At 40.6% G+C, this 21,076-nt stretch overlaps 1 protein-coding gene across 2 annotated transcripts in view; it reads right to left on the bottom strand.

Annotated features, from left to right (window-relative positions):
• ZFPM2 (zinc finger protein, FOG family member 2) overlaps nt 1–21,076 on the bottom strand; it is a 341,648-nt gene that overhangs the window by 189,549 nt on the left and 131,023 nt on the right. For both annotated transcript variants that reach the window (XM_018570969.1, XM_018570976.1), the window contains exon 4: nt 90–214. In XM_018570969.1, coding sequence (XP_018426471.1) covers nt 90–214 — 125 coding nt within the window. The remainder of the gene's footprint in view (nt 1–89; nt 215–21,076) is intronic.

Genomic DNA, 21,076 nt, shown 5'->3' with positions numbered 1-21,076 from the left:
TATATATATACACATTGTTTTTTTGCATTTTGGCATTCACGCTGTACAAAATTCAGCCAAGTAGAAAGTGTTTTATCAGAGCCACATACCAAAGTGTTGTTATCATTGTTAAAATCCATCTTGCCAGCAAAGGGCCCCCACGTTGTTCCAACTGGAAGCTGCTGTCGGCTGTGAATCCGTCTCTCTCCATCCTTCTGGAACGCTTCCAGCTCTCCTACAGACACAGAAAAAGAGATGCTGAATACTCTTTCTTGACAACGGTCACATCTCTCTGTTTGTATTACAGGCCTGACACAATCTGAAATGACTTACAGTTGTCAAAATAAGTGACTGCAGACTTGCATGAAAATAAAATGAGGTGATTTATTTTTGTTACGTAGATGAAAACCTCATTTTCCAAGTAATTAGTTAGCCGTAATTACCTTATATAGATTTGATTGGGTCACAGTCAAGAGATACGCCAAATTATGATACGAAAAAGAAAAGCCTTGATGAAGGGTCTCTAAGATATTTATTTTATGTAGATGTGATCAGCATAATGTAAGTAATGTGTAAAGTGTTTTAATTAAAGAAACACTTAACTCATGAGTTAAAACATAAAAATGCATTCAAGTTCCTTAGCTATTAACAAAAACAATTACTTATTTCTGCATCACTCAGCTGGAAATCATCTCTAAATTGGTGCTGACACTGTCCTTCCTTCTGGAGGATGGCTACTTTTGTTCCCCACGGTCCCTGTGTGTGTTGTAAAGTAGCCACTGCTACATATTGGCTCCCATGATGGACTACAAGCTCACATTTATTTATTTGTATTGAGATTGTAGTCCATCAAGGGAGTGAGTTTGGAGTGGTGACTACTTTACAACACACAGGGACCATGGGGAACAAAAGTAGCCACCCTCCGGAAGGAAGGACCGTGTCAGCACCAATTCAGAGATGATTAGAGGATCTACAGCCGAGTGATACAAAGTGATTAACTATTAACAAAACATTTCTGTTAATAGTTAGGGTGCTTGAATGCATTTTTAAGGTTTAACTCCTGTGTTTAGTGTCACCTTAAGGAAGTAATCACAGGTCTGATACATGTGACTACATCTAGAGTCAGCCATATATTCAGAACTGTGATTGTGTTATACTTCTCTTCTCTCTAAGCAAGATTGTGGTGAGGATTTTTCCAATAGAGTTTCATTGAAAACAATATGCTTTGGTCTTCTTGTTGCGGCAAGGTTGCTGATTATACTGCCTGATGTAAATATACATACAGTATATATTTAGTAATTTACAACCACTCATTATCAATAAATTACAAATACTGCTTCTGTGAAGTATTCAGCTTATAAACAACTCATCAGTGAACAAAACATCTATTGCAGTCTGAACCCTGAGACCTAGTTATTACCCCATCTTGCTAATCGCACAACAAAGAGAAGGCAAAGCTGGTCCTGCATTGAACATCTAAAATTGCAACTATCTGCCAGAGCGCCGAAAAGAAGAGGCTTTGGGGGGCACCGGCCACACAATATGGTGGAAGCCTGCAAGAGTGAGGAATAAAGGAAGTATTTCAGCTTCCTCTACCACTATTACTTATTGAGCATTTAACCCTTGCGGTGTGAGGAGACCCCACTGGAAGGGAATTTGTTTGTGTGCAGTCCAGAGAGGGGCTTTAAAGCATATCTAAAGCCAAAACATTAATTTGTTCATTGTGAATAGAATAAAGAAGGGTTAAAACCCTGTGAGATTTATTTTTGCCATCTGTGCTGAGGAGAGTTTCCTTCACTTCCTGCTCTGTGTATCTACAGAGCAGGAAGTGAAGGAAACCTCAGTGGGCACAGATGGCAAAAAAAAAAAATTTAGGTAGTGAGAGAAAATCTCTGCAAATTAAAAAAAATGCCGTCTTCAACAGTTGTCACCAGAGCACTTGCCCCTATTGGAAGGGATCTCCATTATTCTGTTCTGATGACAACTAAGGAGTTTGGATTTTTGCTTCACTTTGAGTCCCAGTGACAATGAGAGTGAATTTTGCTGTCAGAGACACAGGCTGTAACAAACAAAAACCTGACAGGGGATATAATCCCCAGGTTTGTTTGTTTTGTTTGGGTTTAGCAGCCATTTGCTATATCATATTTATTATTTCAAAGTTAATGGAAGTTAATGAGATTGTATTGTACGTTTGCAGACAGCAGTGAAGATTAGGAAACCTACGGCCTCTAGTTGCAGCATTGAAAGCAGAATGAATTAATACACATAATAAAGGAGCAGAGACGTGATAAGATGAAGGTTGACATCACTCAGAACTCAGCATTATCTCTGTTCTCGTCTGCTTGTTCCTCGGCTACATGTAAGCAAATGTGATCTGATCGCCGAGACGTCCAAACTTGCATGTGTGATTCTGTTCAGTTTATAATCTGGAAGGGCTAAGTTTATACTTCATGGCTTCTCTTGTCTAATTATCCCAGTGATTATCAGTTCATGTCAACAGGGGAACAATCACCATCTCGCCCATGCATTCTTTTACAGTGACTCCATGTAATGAACAAGTTTTAAGTGCCTGTCTTGGGTTCATGATTACTCTTTTGCCTTTATAAGACATGAGCAACATTTTGCATTAGTTGAACAATAAAAATATATGTACATGATATAATACATTGTTTTTTTTGCATCTCTGGTAAAGGAATATGGAAATAATGGTTGCAGTATGACCAACATGTTTGTAGAGTTGTCTTCTATAGAAAAACAATACCCTGTGCCTAGGGATTGGGGAGGAGTAAGAAAGTGGACCTATCTTGGCCAAATCTAGAGACAAACTTTGCTAAAACTCTATAGGAGATATGTGGTATGGATGATTCTTACAATATAATTATATGACACCAATTCCAATAAGATCATGTGAATGTTTTCTCCAAGTTCATGAGTTCAACGCTGAACCAGTACCAAAGTACTAACAAAGATCTGAATTGTACCTCTTGTGAACCCCCATGTAATCCGGACATTTCCTCTGCAAATGTATTCTTTTATTACAGGTATTTATATAGCGCTGACAATTTACACAGTGGTTTACATAGTTGCATTCACATCAGTCCCTGCCCTCAAGGAGCTTACAATCTAAGGTCCCTATCTCACATCCTGACCAGGATTTGAATTGGGGACCATGGGCATTAATCGGGTTTTAGCTCTCAATACCTATATACAAATTAATATATCCACCTACTGAAGAAGTGAACACATTCTACATAAAGCATTGAAAAATAGTTCCACCCAAGCACATGTTGAGATTTTGATCATATGTACAAACAGAATTATTGTGACATATATGTTTGTAATCTGGGTGGGCTATATGAGGCTCTTTGTACTATACACACTACATGGCTATCATATCTAACAATTATATCAATCTTTTGAATTGCAACTCTAATAAATATTAACGTCTTAACAGCGTATATGGTCATATGACTATTCCGGTACCTTTAAAGTCCCAGTTATCTGCACCGTTTTGTAATATAATAACCTAGGATGTTGATACCGGCTTTAATTGAGCAATCCCAAGCATATGTAACCTAAAACAATACTTTAGAAAAAAGTAAAAAGATAAATTTTTTTAGATTTTCCTACTTAGGACACTGAAACAAATAACTGACCACGAGGAAGGTAAGGACTGCGAAGGTTTACACTAGGTACAGATACATTTCTTTTTTATTATGTATAGCAAGCTGCCTTTGAATGATCATTCTGGCAAGACAGATGGTATGTAGATAGAATGTATATTTTTATGCAGTCCTATACATTGCATTGTTTTAAGTCATCTTGAGAATTTAAAATTTGCATAGAGATGACAAGCAATGAAATAATATATAAATCTTGTAATAATATTGATAATGTTTTGTATCCTTCTCATGTGCATAGCATTGTATGCATGTCACAATAGCACATAATGAATAGGAACATCTGTGCTATTTTTATAACACTATGCATTCGTGGGAGGTCCAGATGATGTGTTTATTAGCTATTGGTATGCATAAAAGATAATGGGGTTGATTTACTAATAAAGCCAAATAGGCTGTTCGTTTTGCAAAGGGAATGTTCTTTTATCTTTATGAATGTGGTGAAAATTCACTTTGCCAAAAGTACCCAATCATGTGCAAGAAAAATAATAAAAAAAGTGTTTTTGCTTGCACATAATTGGATGATGAACATCAGCAGAGCTTTACCTCATTTACTAAGCTATGTGCAAATTTCCTTGCAAAGTGAACAGTCAATTGCATTTAGTAAATAATCCCCAATGACTTCACCTTATATACATAAGTATGTCTATACTCTAAACTACCAGCAGTCACTGAAGTGATGGAAGGAGGTAAACAGGGCAGACTAACGGAGGAAGGGTGGATGGGAGGCAGGCAAGGGGACAGGAGAATATAAGGACCATGACATTTGGTAAAAAGAAAAGCAAAAGTCAAACATCCCTGTTTACAGAATTCTTTGCACTCTCAGGTGCTGAAGGGCAGTTGGATCATGCCTACAAGGCTGACTACTTTTCCATAGGCATCTTAAAATGATCATATAAAGGTGAACTTCATAGGCATGCTTATAAAAAAAAAACACTAAAGAAAATCATGGGGGGGAGAGGAGATCTTTGCAAAGTAAATCACTTCCTGTCTCAGTTGTCTTTGGTACAGATTTCCCTTCTATGTATGGCTAGGTGACACATTTTTTCTCTTCTTCAGTCTCAGTGAAGATGAATACCAGGGCAAATAAAGATGGTGAAAGATGGTGACTCTTCCCAGTCAATGCACAGACAGCAAGAAAACCCTGACATGGGTTCCGACACATTCCTACTCTATCCAAAACTTTAAAAAAAGTTAGCTTTGGATAGACTTTCAAGTACAAGTGGCTTAAAGCCTATCTCCAGGGATAAAAAAAACAAAAAATTCCCGTGCAGTGAGACTACCCCCACATGGGTTTTACTTACCTGATTCCAGCAACCCTGGTCTGGCAGTTGGCGCTCACCCCATCTCTCCTATGCTTTGGCTTGTGGACTGTGCCTCTGTGTACCCAGACACAATAGAGGTCTTTGGGCCTAGCTTTGTACGTGATGACTTCAAGGGGCCTCCAACTGCAGGAGTATCAGGGGGAATATGCTGCTGGTGCTGGCTGGTCTAGGAGCCTGTGGGAGCGGGGGTCAGGTAAGTAAAAGTATTTTACGCAGCTCTCCTAGACATAAAGGAGAACTTAACCATTGCAGTCTGGGGGCAGCCTCACTGCAAGAGGAGTTACTTCTTTTTTTCCTGGCTATAGGTTTAAACTCTACTCTAGCCTACTGTAGAGGAATCTTGTACTTCCTGTGGACTGAGCAAAACTCTCAAACAATGTTAAGCTTTCTTACTTATCTTCTGTGAACTACAAATCACTGTGCCTCCATGTAATGGAGATTAAAAAGGGGGGAGGGGGAGGTAAGGTTGTTCTGTCCTCAGATGACAACACTGGAACTGCTTACATTGTAGTTAGTGATTATTGTCACCCTAGAGAAGGAAGTGTTATTGGCAGAATCACCATGTGAAATAAAGGAAAGCCTGGAAAAGCTAATGCAGCCACCACCTCTGAGGAACAATATGCTGAAATATATAACATTTTATGTTTTTGGGTTTTAATACACATTAACCCCTTCATGACCAGTTACGTATAGTGTACGTCACTGGCATCGGGCCAGTTTAAGCCTGCTCCCAACTCTATTTACCCTCAGCTGTCACCAGATCGCTTCCACGAAGTGCATTTTTCACAAACTTTGGGGTTTGATAAGGAGTTGCGCTAATATCGTGCAACATAAAAATTTGCTGCCACCATTTTATTCTACAGGGTCATGGATTTCAGAAAATATATCATGTTTGGGGGTTTGAAGCAATTTTCAGGCCTAAAATGCAGATTATGACATGCAAAAAAAGGAAAAAAGGTTAAGAGCAGAGTGAGCAGAAAGGTGACTGTTCACTGTGCTCCTACTCCTTTAATGTCCATTCAGAAGGCTGTGGGCCAGTTCTTCACCAAAACAGTGCTGCTACTGCTACAGTGGAGATTGAAGACCTGGCTGAATTCCTGGATCACAAGACTGACTGTTTAAATTTACAGATAAAACAGTTCTCATATGTTTTTTTTTTTCTGTAATTGGCAGCTTGCCAAAAGATCTTTACTATAAAGCCACTTGTATTATTCTCCTGGTCATTTAATTAGCTCAATGCTCATATGTATATAAGATGAACAGAGCGTATTAGAGCTAGCTCACACCTATCCATAAGGATACAGATTTGTCAGCGTGAACCGCTACCGCCGCCATCTCTATGAGAGCCAGACGGTTTATTTTTAAAGTGCAACTTCCAAATCCTGCGGTGTTGAGATTTAAATCTCTGCACTGTCTCAGCATTCTGAAGTCAAACACACAGAAGTAATGCAGCAAGCTCTGTGATCTTCATCTTACAAGGTCACAGCATGATCACACAAGGTCAATGTGTCATTTCGGAGGAAGTAGAAGGAAGAGAGACACTGCTGTGCTACAATTCCCAGTCATAAAACGGAATGTTACAGGATGAGTGACAGATAAGGAATGTGGAAAAGGCAGATAGTTTATACAAATAAAATCAGACATCAGATAGAGTCATACAGGTAGAGAGTCTGCAAAGCAGAAAAAGCAGTGTAACGGTTCCAAGTAGTTACAGTTATACACAAAATTGTGCTAAGCTGGTTAGAGATTTATGATAACAGTAGACCTGAGTGCAGATCTGATGCTGATGTATTTATTTTGTTGCAGATAGATGCACATGCATACCAGTGGTAATTTTATTGACTCATAATTTTCATCATAGTTTTCGTCAAACAAACACTTTTGCAGTGACTAAAACTAAAGTAAAACAAAATAAAAACAAAGTTATGATGACTAAAACTATCATGAAAATATATTAACATTTTTTAGTCGACTAACTAAAACTAGACTAAAATGTTAGGGAGAGGAGATTTGGACTTCCAGTTTCGGTTCCATCCTGAATGGACGGCTAGTTGGTAGGGTTGCCACCTTTTCTTCCATCGAAACCAGAACACTTTAGCGATGCACTTAATTTTTGGGGGGAGAATGAGTCACGGCGTCTTCATATGTAAATATCACAATCAAGACCATTTTCAGTGGGGAGCCAGTAGCCCCTATCTTAATTTTGGTTGCCCCTGTCTGCCTGACATCTTGTGTCCGGGTTTCAGCTGCCATGAAACCTGGACACAACATTCAAAACCCGGACTGTCCAGGTGAATACCAAACCGGTGGCAACCCCACTAATAGGTAATATGTGCAATGGCATTATAGTCAATATAGTTTTTAATATTTTACTGTCGCACTTCTGCTGAAAAGAATGAATAATGCCATGTGAAAATTGTTATAATCAATACATATCTAATTACTGATTCTTTGTTGAAAATACTCAATATTATTGCTTCTCTGTAAGACTTAATTTAATCTAATTTTAAGATAAATAAAGACATGTTATATACAACAGTTACATATGTGTCTGTATTGCATGTTCAAACCTTAATACCATAAGAAATAACAGGCTAACAGATGTTGAATCCAGGAGTATATAATGAGATTGGAAATTCTAGAGAAATTCTTAAATTACTCTTCAACTAAACCCACTACATTTTAGTTGACTAAGGCCTGGTTCACACCTGGGCGTTTTACAGCGCGTAGGAACGCGCTGAAAAACACTCAACATGTGAAAACCAATAATTGCCTATGGACATGGTTCCCACCTGGGCGTTTTACAGCGCGTAGGAACGCGCTGAAAAACGCCCTACGCCCAAAGAAATACAGGAGCTTCTTTGGGGCGTATTTGCCGCGCGTATCCATTAGGATACAGCCGGATAGCCCTCGGAAACACGCGATTGTCGTGTGTTTCTTTTACCGCAAAGCACGATAAAAACGTGCATCACGAAACGCGCGGCAAACGCACATATTCCGTACCTCCAGGTGTGAACCCAGCCTAAATCTACTGTAGATTTAGTCAACTAAAATCTTATGATATTTATTCGACTAAAACTAAAACAATTCAGATGACTTAAATATGACTAAAACTAAAATGGCATTTTAGTCAAAAGACTATGCCTAAAACCAAATTGAAATTTTCTTTCAAAACTAACACTGATGCAGACAAGTTAAAGTGACATTAAACTAAGGAGTTAAATCTTAAAAATACATTCAAGGACCTTAACTATTAACAAACATTGTAGTTAATTTATGTATCACTCAGCTGTAGATCCTCAAATCATCTCTCAATTGGTGCTGACATTGTCCTTCCTTCTGGAGGGTGGCTACTTTAGTTCCCCATGGCTTTTTTAATGCTCCGCTCCAATCTTACTCCCATGATGGACTAAAATCTCAGGTTTAGTTTACTCATTTGTATTGAGATTGTAGTCAACCACAGGAGTGAGCTTGGCACAGTGGCTACTTTACAACAAACACAATTGGTGTCAGCACTAATTCAGAGATGTTTTGAGGATCTACAACCGAGTGATACACAAATAAGATACGTTTTTGTATTTTTATGTTTTAACTCCTGAGTTTAGTGTCTCTTTAAAGCATACTTGCCCATGCACCCAATCACCAGCCATGACTGACCAGGAAAATCCAACCTGATTAAATAAAAAATGATCCTTGGTTTCTCTTTACCCCTCTGAAGTCACATCTGTGATTCTAAACTCTGCTAAGACTGCAATGCACAATCACTTATATTATATTTATATTTTCAACCTTTGTGACTGATTTAATTCCTGTCAACAAGTCGCCTGGATGGGATCTCATGAGAGATAATAAGACACCATTAGAGATGAGAATACCAATTAGCGTGAACCAGAATTTGACCTAAATTAGACCAGATCGCTAGAATGTTTTTGACTGGTGCCAAGGACTCAACACTTTTTTCAGTTCCTGGTGACCCTGGCTGGTTTCTCCATGCAGCCTTCCATATCCATCCTCCACCATGGCTGCTCACCCTTTACTACAGCAGGGCTATGTTATCAGACACATTTCCCATATTCTAGCATTGCAGGAACTCATCAATTACAGCAGAGGTGGGAACTTCCTCCTAGTACTGCTTAGTGTCATCAGAAGTCACAGTACACTGGTGGCTGCTAGCACACTCTGCTCTAATATCCTCATTTAGCAGAGCCATAGGCAGTGTGTCTGCAAATTGCCAGTGTAGTCTTCTAGTTGACAGCAATTATCACTTTTCCCGCGTAAGTCCTCAAGTAGACACAGGGTCACTATCTCTAAAGTGTTTGCATGGGTTGACATGTTTAAATGAGTTGACAAGTGTTTCTTAACGAGTACCATTTCTTAACAATGACCTTATTTTATTGAATTTCCATAGACATGACTCAAATTTACCACCAAACCACCATCTCCTCTGAGTATGTCCTAGCATTATTTTTTTCTTTTATCTCATTCCTGTAAATGTAAATAGCTTTCATTACCTCCTGTGACATCACCAGGATTGTAAAATTCTCGTAGGGGCAGCTGCTTGGAGGTCAGTTTCTCTTTACATAGGCATGACCCCCAGAATTACATCTCACAAGAGCCCTTTCTCTCACACAGAATGTGGGCTGGTTCTTGGAAGTCGAGACAGCAGCAATATTTCCCTGGGAATGAAAGTAATGTATGCATGTGGGAAGGAACAGAGATCGGTAAAGGGATAATCAGTGTTCTGTGGTCCAGCAATACAGAATGTCCATAGTTGGCAAAGATGTTTGGGATTTCAGTGCAGCAGAGTCACTGGATTTCTGGCAGATCAACAGGTATTTTGCTGTGCTTGCAGGGTGTTTACAGGGATAAAACATGGGAAAATTTCCTTCTCTCTGACATACACTTTAATATCAAAAAATAATTCCCAGCCATAATTTTCCAAAGCTAAAGCAATTATCTTTTAATAGTATTTAAGTCTACAAAAAAATTTTCATTGTTACATTTTTACTTGTTTCTAAAAAGATAGAACGGGTCCCCAGGATTTCTAATAAAAGACCAGATTTCTCTTTCATTCTCACTTCAGAGGACTAACTTATCCTGAACATATTTTTTGTGATCATGGACTACTCCAAGAAAAATGCTGGGAAAGAGTAGATAATAAATAAAGCCTGAAAATGAATCTTTTTTTGACTTCCTTCTCTCTATATTCAAGTTTCAAACTTCTATAGAAAAAAAAAACACTCTCCCATACATCTGTAAGATTCAGACTGATTCTTTTAGGTATAAAAAACCAACAAGGTCTGTGGACATGACATATTTATCTGATAGGAGCAGAATCGTGAAAATCTTTGAAAACCTTTATAAAATATAATTCAGTTTTCTCTTCTGTCACTGACATTTTTCATTTGAAAAGGGTTCAGACTCCATCAAACAGTGACTCCTTATCTCTACCTGTGGATTTACAAGCGGCCTCTCTTTAAATGGATTAAGAACTACAAACTTTGGAGCAGATAGGCAGCAGATACACAAATACCAAAGTAAATTTAAAGAGCGGGAACATATGGCAAAATAAACAAGCTGCTTTCGATAAAGTGTCTCTGAGCTAAAAAACCTGAAAATTCGGTTAGATCCTCTCAAACAATGGAGACTTTACCGGGTTTCTAAACCATATAAAAACATTGGCTATATTGTGAGATGGAGTTATGATATCTTATGCATTAATTGGTATACAATACCGGTTATTTACATATTGCATCAGCTGGTTTGATTATAATTTCCATAATAGTACAAAATAATCTCAGATAAAATTAAAGGAGAACTATGACAGTGAGTGCTTTTCACTCACCTCATAGTTCTAGCCAACCTGTGACAATGAGACTGTCATAGGTCGGCTCAGTAGATCGGGAAGTGAGTGAACACATACCGGCGTTCGCTCACTTCTCGATCCTGTCACAGCTCTCTGCCGTGACAGGGGAGTGGCTGTATTCCCCCCTTCCCGCTCCGATCCTCCATCACTGACTGGCGGCATGGACGGGGGAGGGGCGGGTACAACTGGCTCTGCCTCTAGATAGGCAGAGCCAGCTGTCACTCACGCAACATCATTACACATGCGCCAAATGACGTCATATGCACTTCACTTCTAGCGGCCATGGATGCCGGCAAAGAGAGGAGGGGATGCTCATCTGGCAGCATAAGGCATGCTACTGGGTCCCCTCCTCTCTCGTGCAGCTGTTGGGCTATTGGTCCATGACCGAGTGTCTTACTTTGACTGTCAGTCATTTTAGTGTCACCCGGCGTGGTCTGCACCCCCTGCATCCCCCTTGAGACACCACTGGGCTGGGGTGACCGATCTCAATAGGAAATACTACCTCAAGCACAGTTAAGAGAGGGCATTTCCATAATAAATTAAGGACAACGGAGTAAGGCTACACACTTAAGAGAAAACCCCAAAGTAAAGCTAGTGCACTTTCTTCCTTTAAAAACAAAATTATATATTAATATGATAAAAGATATTAGCTTTAACTACATCTGTACAACAGCCACAGAGCAAGCAGGTTGTAAATTAAAGCAAATGACAGTTGGAAAAATGTCATATTAGCTTATTATGTAGCCAGGCAGCTAGCATTGTCAGGGGGAGAGGTCAACAACACCAGCTCTTTGAACTGTTCTTCATACATTTTGTAGGAGTAATATATTTTGCAGCTGAAGATGCTTACAGTTCGAGACTGAAAAATCTTTGCAGAAAACAGATGAGAAGTATCCACTAAACTAATTAATTAGCGGTCAAAGATAGCTCTGCTGGTATTGCAGCCTGCTTATCTTATTATGTTGATGTTGCATACTTTACAGCCAGCGATTAATCAAACACTTATGATAGCTCTTATAAAAAAAAAAGGCAAAAAGAGAGAAAAAAAAGTACCTCGATCATAAAGAATCACTGTTACCGGGGCGGAACTAGGACACAAAGTCCGCTCTGACATGAAAACAACACTAGTAATAGTGGTGTACAATAGCATAGTTTGCCTAAACCAATGGAGCAATAGCCTTTATGCACTGGTCTAATGAAGGCCTGTGCACTGTACTGTGGAATAAATGTAATGTTTACAGTTTGCATTAAATTGCTATTTTAAACAGAGTTGACTGAATCTGCACTGGCATTCCATATCCAGAGCCAGATCACTTCTGAGGCACGTAGAAACCTGAGGAATGAAGCAGTAAACCCCTCAAAATTAAAGGAAGCAGAGGTGCCCAAGTGTGGTAGATGAACAAGGAGATCTTTTTGTGTGAGGTCAACTATTTTTATTGTATAAAAGGTACAGCATTAAAAACACCATCAATGTGTTTCATGACTCCAAAATGGCCACTTCTTCAGGAAGGTGCAGGAAGACACTGTAAGAGATGAAGAGTGGCATCTCCTGACATCTCAATGACCTTTTCATTTCTTAAAGTGTCCTCCTACACCTTCATGAGGAAGTAGCTATTTTAGAGATACGAGACACCTTGATTGTGTTTTTATTGCTGTCCTACTTATAAAATAAATATCACTGACCTCACATAAAAAGATCCCCTCCTGCAGCATAACCACTATGTTACCTATCTTACCTTACGTTACCTATCCGGCAATTTTGTTCTTAATCCATCTCTATTTAAATGCCTGCCAAGTGCACCACTTCTTGAAGAACTTCTGCCTCCGGGACAATCACAGAGACTCAGTTAAATATTGCCAAACACATCATGCCTTCTGGCAACCTGGTCAGTATTTTAATGGCCTGACTGGAACTTGTTGCCAATGTTTTTATTAGGGTATTTCTTCCCAGAACAGATGGCAACCTTACCTTAAAGTGGACCTTGCACTTAAAATGTAATGGCTACTTTTACGTTTGCCCCTCCCCTTGATAAAATGCTGATTAAAAGTGTAAAAAAAAAAACACCCGTTGGGGAAAAATACGATTCCCCTAACTCACCTTCCCGCCAGCTTCCACCTATTGCACCTGGGTGAAGGTGACCTTATCCTCCTTCCAGTGAGATCTGGGGCTAAGACTGCTGATTAGCTCTAATTGATCCTATGCCATGCTGCAGTGTCTTCTTGCAAGCCTTTAAATACTCACCATTCCCCAGGATCTCATTGGCACCATGATGATGTCACCCCCTGCACCAAGGAAACTGGAGGAAAGGTGAATATAATTTATAGCTTTTTTCTTCCACAGGTGTTTTATTCTGCATTTTAGTGGGGGGTGAGGAGCACATTTACAAAGCAGACCTCGCATGGATGCTCTGTCACTTTAAGAAAATGAGAAGCCGCTGATACAAGGTGCACATTCCTGCAAGAGTTCCTGACTCGCTGAGCCACTTGACAGGCAAAGCTTCAGCACTTGCCGATAGTGACTGCATCTGGCAGATCACATCATATTAGGAGTTATTGATTATGTACGAGCCGGCCTAAATATTAAATCTGATCATCTATAAAAGCAAAGATTGCAAAGCTACATATCAGCTTTTGTTTCATATAAAAGTGTTTTACATTATTTAATTGCTGCTTATAGCATATGGCCAGTTACAGCTGACAGTTGATAGGTCACACGACCTACATACATTTTCTAACTGTAATGCAAATTACAAGTTGGCAATGTAAATCTAAAACCTAATAGGGCTGCAATTTAATGCCCATAGTGTGCGTTCATTCTGTTCATAGAAACCATCATATCGATATATTTCTGCACTGCATGTGACCTTCTGTTTGTCATAAAGCAGCCCTTTTACTGTAATGACACAACATCTATGCAAGTATGCAAGTAAATTGGAAATTTGGTGAATCCTCAAAGGCAGGAGGAGGACTGATTAATGCAATGTGATTTCTCACGTCACTAAAAGCCAACAACAAACAAAAAAAAAACGAGACAAAACAGGCTGCATTTCATCTAAAGCAAATGTTGCATCTTCAGATGAGATAAAGCAGCGTGTTTATGCCTCCTCTATTGCTCTTGAAACAATGTACAGTAGTTTAAGAAAATATATGATTACTCTCATTTGGCGGAGTTAGACTGACTTATTGGAAAGCCTTTTTTTCAATTTTACTACCGCCATGCCGGTGTGTCTCCAACATGAAGCACACTGAAGTATCCCCGGGAACATAAAGTTGAAATATGACATTTTCTGCTCAAGTACTCCGGTCAAACCCTGATAAATCAGGCTAGCCAAACAGCGATCTTATCCCGGCTGACTTAAATAAATCTAGCCATGCTCCTTCGTGTTGTTGGAAGTTGTCACTAAATGGAAGTGTGACCTTATCCGATGTGTGAACTTATCCAGCAGACAAGCACATATATTGTGAAGATTAGAGAACGGAGGGAGAAATATACTTTGGATAATTGTAATCTTGGGCCGTATGCAACTGGCAGAGGCAACATCGTTGTCATGTTTCATTAATGATGCGTAGGAGACAAAGGAAGCCCAGACATTCGCTACAGGTGACAGAGGGGGTACTAAGAAATTGGTATAACGCATAATATAGGGACGTCTTTTAAAAACATTTTAAGAGGTTACAGTTGTTAGGGATGGAATGGAGTCTCCCTGTTTGCTGGAGTGGAACCCAATAGCAGGGAACAATACCAGAAGAAGAGTCCAGGCTGAGGTACAAAATAGGAGAATCCAAAATGCATTGTGAGAGTATAGTCCGGGTCGAGGCAGGCAGCAACTATTATGTATGATACCGCAGAATAACTCAGCAACAAGTCTTGGCTCTGGCTGGAATTTAAACCCAGCAGGGACCAGAAACGCCCCAGTTGTCTGGGCAACGGGGAAGCAACAAGTCCATGGGAACCAATGGGAGGGCTAGGAGAGAAGGTGTGCTCGCAAGTTCCTCCCTGGCAATGATCAGCACCTGAGGTGACTAACAGTCCATGGCAACCTCACGTGCGCACACGTCATGCACGCACATATGCGCGCACCTGCAACCAGTCGCCGCCGGGCACCAAATCACCCCAAGAAGGACCCTGCTGGTGACAAAATGCTCAGGTGTGAACAGGGGCCATAGAAATGAATGGAATTCCTAGTCTTAAATGTTTTGTCATGCTCAAGAGAAGCAAAGGGATTCCTTGTATTGAGCGCTTTGTCGCACTTGCCTATAAGCGACAAAACGCTTAGGTGTGAACAGGAATTTATGTGTCCCTCTTTCCCAGAAAGTTGGGAGGTATACACTTGGCACCTGACTGGTTTATGGCCATGGCGTATAATTGTAGCATCTACAGACATTATAATAAATTGTCTTGAGAATAATTAGTCTTATCTAATGCTTTCCATATGATTTCAATTCACATCCCCCGAGCTGTCCGCAGCCCGCAATGAAAGCACGCCAGGTACGCTAGCGCTGTCGGCACAGTCAGGTGTTTACTAAAAACCTCGGTCTAGTTAACTTTGCTCATCTGAACCTCGTGCCTCCCTTTTTCTCCCTCAATGTGTCCCCTTTTATATCTCTATCCCCCTGTCACTGCCAGCCGGCCTGGCTTTCCTCGCACAAATGCACATGATACAGAAATGCCAGGGACTTGGCAAGAGGCAGCTGATGATATGACTAGAGAGGGTTTTGTTGATAAGATCATCATCTGCTGCTGGACTCAAGGGCTCGCTTCTTTCCTCGGAAGAGGTGCAGCCACCCCTGATAAATGTCCCTTTGTGTGAAGATCGCTTCTGATACATGCAAAGACATTTTGTCCTCCCATCTGTTTGTTTTGTTGTGTGTTCAGGATTAATATCACACAGTCCAATGCCTTTTGTTCAGGCATCTCCAGAAATACTACAACGGGTCTCTCTACAAAATGTTTATTGTAGCTTTAACTTTGCTGAACCTCCGGTTAAAAAAAAAATTAAAAACATGAAAAATTGCCGAAAAAATCCCCCAAATTCTATGCAATAAAATAATTATTGTACAAACCCAATCAGTAATATCTCATTAACACATAATTGTCATTTTTAATTTGCATCTTTCTTTAAAATGATGCCTGGTGATCCCTCCACAAAGGTCCTTGCTCAGGAACTGTTTGTTATAGGGGGACAACGCTCTGACCGTGACTGTCAATTGTGTTCCTATGTTGTCGCTCTGTCCCATGGGCTCTGATGGTGGTAATATCAACACACATTACACAGGCATGGTCCACTGTTGTCACTATCAGGAAACCCACACTGAGAAATGCCATGCAGCCTTGCTTATGGAGTTTCTGTTATAGGGTGACAACACTCTGACCCTGTCTCCCAATTGTGGTCCTGCATTGTCAACCTGTCATATATGGGTTCTGATGGTAGCCATTTCACTTAAAGAGACCCTATTGCGGTGTAAATAAAATAAAAGGAAAATAGCATGGAAAATAAAGGTGGCCATATACTAGTAGATTTTCAGTAGTAAATTTTCATTTCTGCCACGAACCCTTGTTCGATTATAGCGGCTCTATTCTATGGCAAGTGGCCGAACACATACCACCGATCTGCTCCCTTCCCGATTATCTCCCTGCAGAGAGCGGTGACTGTCAGTCACCGCTCCCCGCAGGGATTCCACCCTCCCCTCTCCGATCCCCCAGCGCTGACTGGAGAAACGGACAGGGGAGGGGGCGGGCACAGCTGGCTCTGCCTCTAGATAGACAGAGCCAGCTGTCAATCAGCCAGTCCTCCAATCTGACGCCAGTGTCACAGTCCAGGATTCTGTTATAACAGGATTCTGTTATATATGACTGCATATGAGTAGAAACAGGACCTTGAGGTTTCCCGTAATCTGCCTGACGTTGGGCTTGGGGGTACACTAGTCTCACCCCCTGGCGGGTTCCACCCGGGTGCGGTCCACACCCCCACCTAATACCACCCTAAACTCCCTCTCTGCTTCTCTCAAGTCCTCCTGCACCCTAGCTCCCTTTTCACCTCCCCCCATGCTCACCTCCGGGACATCTTCAAAAACTCTGCCATCCTCTGGAACTTCATACCCCAATTTGTCCACCTATCTTCTACTCTGTCCACCTTTAGGCAATCTTTCAAAACTCAAGTCAGTAATAGGGAAAGTTCAGCAGCAGGGAAACCACAGGCAATAGTGGTAACTAGTACTTTGGCTTCTGTCTGTTTTTTTGGGGGGCACAGCTTCCAGAGTTCAGATCCTCTTTGAGCCAAACAAATGCAGAATATTTTATTGGAGGTCTACAGAGTTTGCTCTACTTGTCAGATGAAATCAGAAAAAAACATGAACATTTCCGATTTTAACATGAATAAATGATACAAGATGATCTGCAGAAAATGAGGGCTTTTATCGTACGGCTTGCAAACTTAGTGTACAGGATGAGAGGCAGTAATAGTCCTTCTATGCGACTCAGCGCTTTTACCCCATATCAGATTTCAGCTCTGAGATTTTATTCCCATAAAATATAATTGCTCCATATAAGACATATACAATTTTGTGATGGTGCATTAAAAGACCAGTAAATCCGCAGTCTACTTTATGTATCAGAGACACTAATGGTGTTCGCATATATCCCATACTTATACAAAAGTACATTTCTCTGAACACAGCACGTTTATCTCTATGGGTAACAACAGGAGACGTCGACATGGAAGGAGAGACGTCAAATAAGGAAAAGTGAAGAAAATAAATAATTTATAGCCTGGAGCCCCAACACTATCTCAGGCCAAGACACTTGTTTAAAAACACACAAGAAGCTTTTTCTGTGGGACTAAAGCTCCCTGTTATGCTCAGACATTTTGTGAATCATGAAAGAAAGTTGACACACATGCAGCGCCATGTCTCCCAGCAACCACGCAATGGGTGGCGGCGAGGCCAGTAGCATAGTCTCCAGGTCACCAGCTCAGAAGTACAGAGGAAGCAGGGGGAACCGCGCAAGTGTCTTTGATCACAGATGATATCTTCTGTGGCTAGTGAAGAATATACAACACGCCACGCTAAAAAAAACAGAGCTTTGCATTAACCCAAAGATGTCACCAGGGTTATAATCCTCAAAATGTGTAATCTTTCTATGAAAATTCTATAAGTATGCACAATGCACTGTGACCCATCTTTTATTCCCAGCATGTAAGGCAATTCAGAAAAAAAAAAAAACACTGGTAGATTGCACTTAATTTTACCATAGTTAGCGAGGGCCACGTCTGATTGGCCAAATGACATTGGTGCAGATTGCCATGATGTATGCATACACCAGTTGGGTATGAGGAACATCTAAATGTACACCCTAATTAGGTGACAGTTAAAGTGATAATAACATCAAAAGGTTTTCAAATGCTGAACCAAGCACTTGCAATGGATGCTGCTTCTTGATGTTTAAAAGTTTTAGTTTCCTGCAGAATCAGCTGGTCCCCTGAGCACTGGCTCTAATATCCTGTTTTAGGGGGGCTCCTTTCCCTTGCAGGGGCCTATGGAGCCACTCTTGTGTGTGATAGTAAGCTGTGCATGTCTCCACAAATACACAGGGACAGAAAGCCAATCCCCTTCTCCTTGCTCCTCCCTCCTGTTTCCTCCCTTCTCCAAGCTAGTAGATGGATGGCTGCTGGAGGTGGTACTGCCCCTTGTGATTTTCTCCAGGGCAGGAAGTTCAGGGAAGCTGAGCAGAGAGAGTTTTATACTACTTTAATTTGCTAAAGCACTGTAAATGATAAACAATTGCCATGTTTTGTCTTTTTTCTTTTGTTCTAGGCTCTGATCAGATCTATGCAATGCAAGAGCACATGCAAACTCACATGCAATCCCGCATCACATGTTTCAGTGTCAGGTGTGATGTGGTGCCATCATTTCTCAATGCACGTAACCATTGCATGTCCATTGTATTGCACCATATTGCATAGAAAAATGTTTTCAGTGCAGTTCAGCTGCGGTAGGGAGCCTGTTTAAATAACTGGGCAGTGCACCCCAAACACACCTTTTCAAACTCACATCGCAGAGAAGTGAATCAGGGCTTAGAAAATACTTCTCTGGACTGACTTCCCAGTGGTGCTATCGATGGACCATGCCTGAGCAATTTTACTTTTCAACTGGCCTTCATTTGAAGGGACTGTCATTCTTATGGAGACAAATCCCTCTGTCCCTCTTCAATTGTCTCTCTTTGTGATCTGATGTACAGATATATATGAAACGTACAATTTAACTACCAAAAGTGTTATTCTGCACTAAAACCTTTATCTTATCTGTTCATTATGTTGTCTATTATTTCAAAAAGCCTGTCTGCCTCAGACTATCTGCATCCAACTGCATGCACCTGGGGGACCTGTATGGATGTTCGGGTTTGGTTCTGCATGTAGCCACATGCATCCGCATCCTCTCAGGTGGCTGCACACAATTACACAGTGAACCTGTCCCTCCTGGGAGCAGGTCTCTGCATGAGTATGCATGTCGTAGGGGTGTACCCATCCATGTAAATGAGTCCTAAGGGTGAAGAGTGTTAGAAGTGGACAGTAGAAGAAGTGGGGTTAATATGTGATCATGAGCTGTGAATTTCAATAAAAGCGTTACCAATGGAGCAATCTGCAGTCGATTGTTTGGAGTGAAGTAAAGAGTGGTCACGGACTCAAGACCAGCACCTGCTACATACCCAAAGTGGAGACTGGCATGAGAATGTGAGCAGTGATTTGTCTTGTCTGTACTACATGGTGACAAAGCAGGAGCACAACTGGGAGACAGTTGTCACCCTATAACAGGAAGTGCCTAAACAAGGACTTTCACTGCAGGACCATCAGGGATTATTTTAATAAAAGCTGTAAAAATTTAAATGTTTGCAAATTTAAAATTACTTAACATCTTACAGTTTATATAACATTTTAGTGACTTGTATATACTTTAAAGCGGAATTCTGGGCACAATATTTTAACTGAAATAATTCCTATATAATAATAGCCATGAAGGATATAAATCCACTTTGTGTGCACCAAATGCCTTTGCAAACCAAAATATTACCTTGGAAAAGTGTCAGTAACATCATGACTGCACTGAACATAGCTTGATCAGCGAGCAGAGCTGTGGGATGGACCCAACAGGCCCCACCCACCGCAAGCTGCCTGCAGAAAGCTACAGGTAGGGGCGGAGACAAGACCAGTCACCCTGCACAAGAAGAGAGAGGAGCAGTGACCGGCCTTTATTAAAGACAACTACAAGTGTCACACTGAATCACTGCACAGATCTGGAAGATATACACAAAGCTCACCAAGATTCAAGTGAGAATGCATGTGGTCCGTAGACAATATTTCTGTGTTAAGGTGAACGTTTTAATAATGGGCTCACTGAAAACACACTCTAGTGTTTAAAACTAACATTGCATAGGCTAACATTAACCGTACCACCTTTTATCCGATCTTTATAATGAAACCTGATGTTTTTTTTTAAATGAGCAATGCACAGTTTTGTTTTTATCCTGGAAAAAAATAACATTTGGGCCGAAATGGAATGATTGGTGAAAGAATTTTAATATGTTGGAGAGCAGAGGAAAGTCTATAGACAAAATGAAGGTAAATTTGGAGCTCTATTGGAGCATTTAATCGCTGTCTGCTTTACACCAGCTCTGTCTCATATATATCACTTGGACTTTACAGCCGTATGATTTAATGAGATGCATGGAATTCTCTGTATGAATAATTATGATTAACATTCACTGCAGGATTAAAGAAGAACTCTGCCAAGCACGATTCAAAACTGACCACATATTGCAATGACATAAGTGTCATTTTAGACAAACTATCTCTTGTCTCTAAAAAAACTCTGGCTGTGTATTGTGTCACCGTGGCTCTAACAGATGCATGGAAGAATTATAAAAAAAATAGGAGTTTATGTGGCCACTTGTCCTGTTATGTCAGAATAGTCAGTTATGGGGGTACATACAGACACAGGCACCCAATGGGGATTCTACTGTGGGTACCCTGGTGGGAATAACCCTCTGGAGTCCCTGAGAGCAACACGAAGCCAGTATGTGATTCAATTTTCCAGAAGCCATATAAAACTCAAATATCAGTTTGGGTGTACTTGAACTTTAAAGAAAATCATGCCGCCTTCACCATTGTAACATCTCCAAAATCCCCCCCCCCCCCCCTCTACAACAACAAACCGCAAAAACAGCCAGACCC

The sequence above is a fragment of the Nanorana parkeri genome, unplaced genomic scaffold, assembly GCF_000935625.1.
Source record: "Nanorana parkeri isolate BGI_ZX_2015 unplaced genomic scaffold, ASM93562v1 scaffold39, whole genome shotgun sequence".
NCBI lineage: Eukaryota > Metazoa > Chordata > Amphibia > Anura > Dicroglossidae > Nanorana > Nanorana parkeri.
The sequence above is the reverse complement of the archived record's forward strand: the minus strand, read 5'-3'. Positions and strand labels throughout refer to the sequence as shown.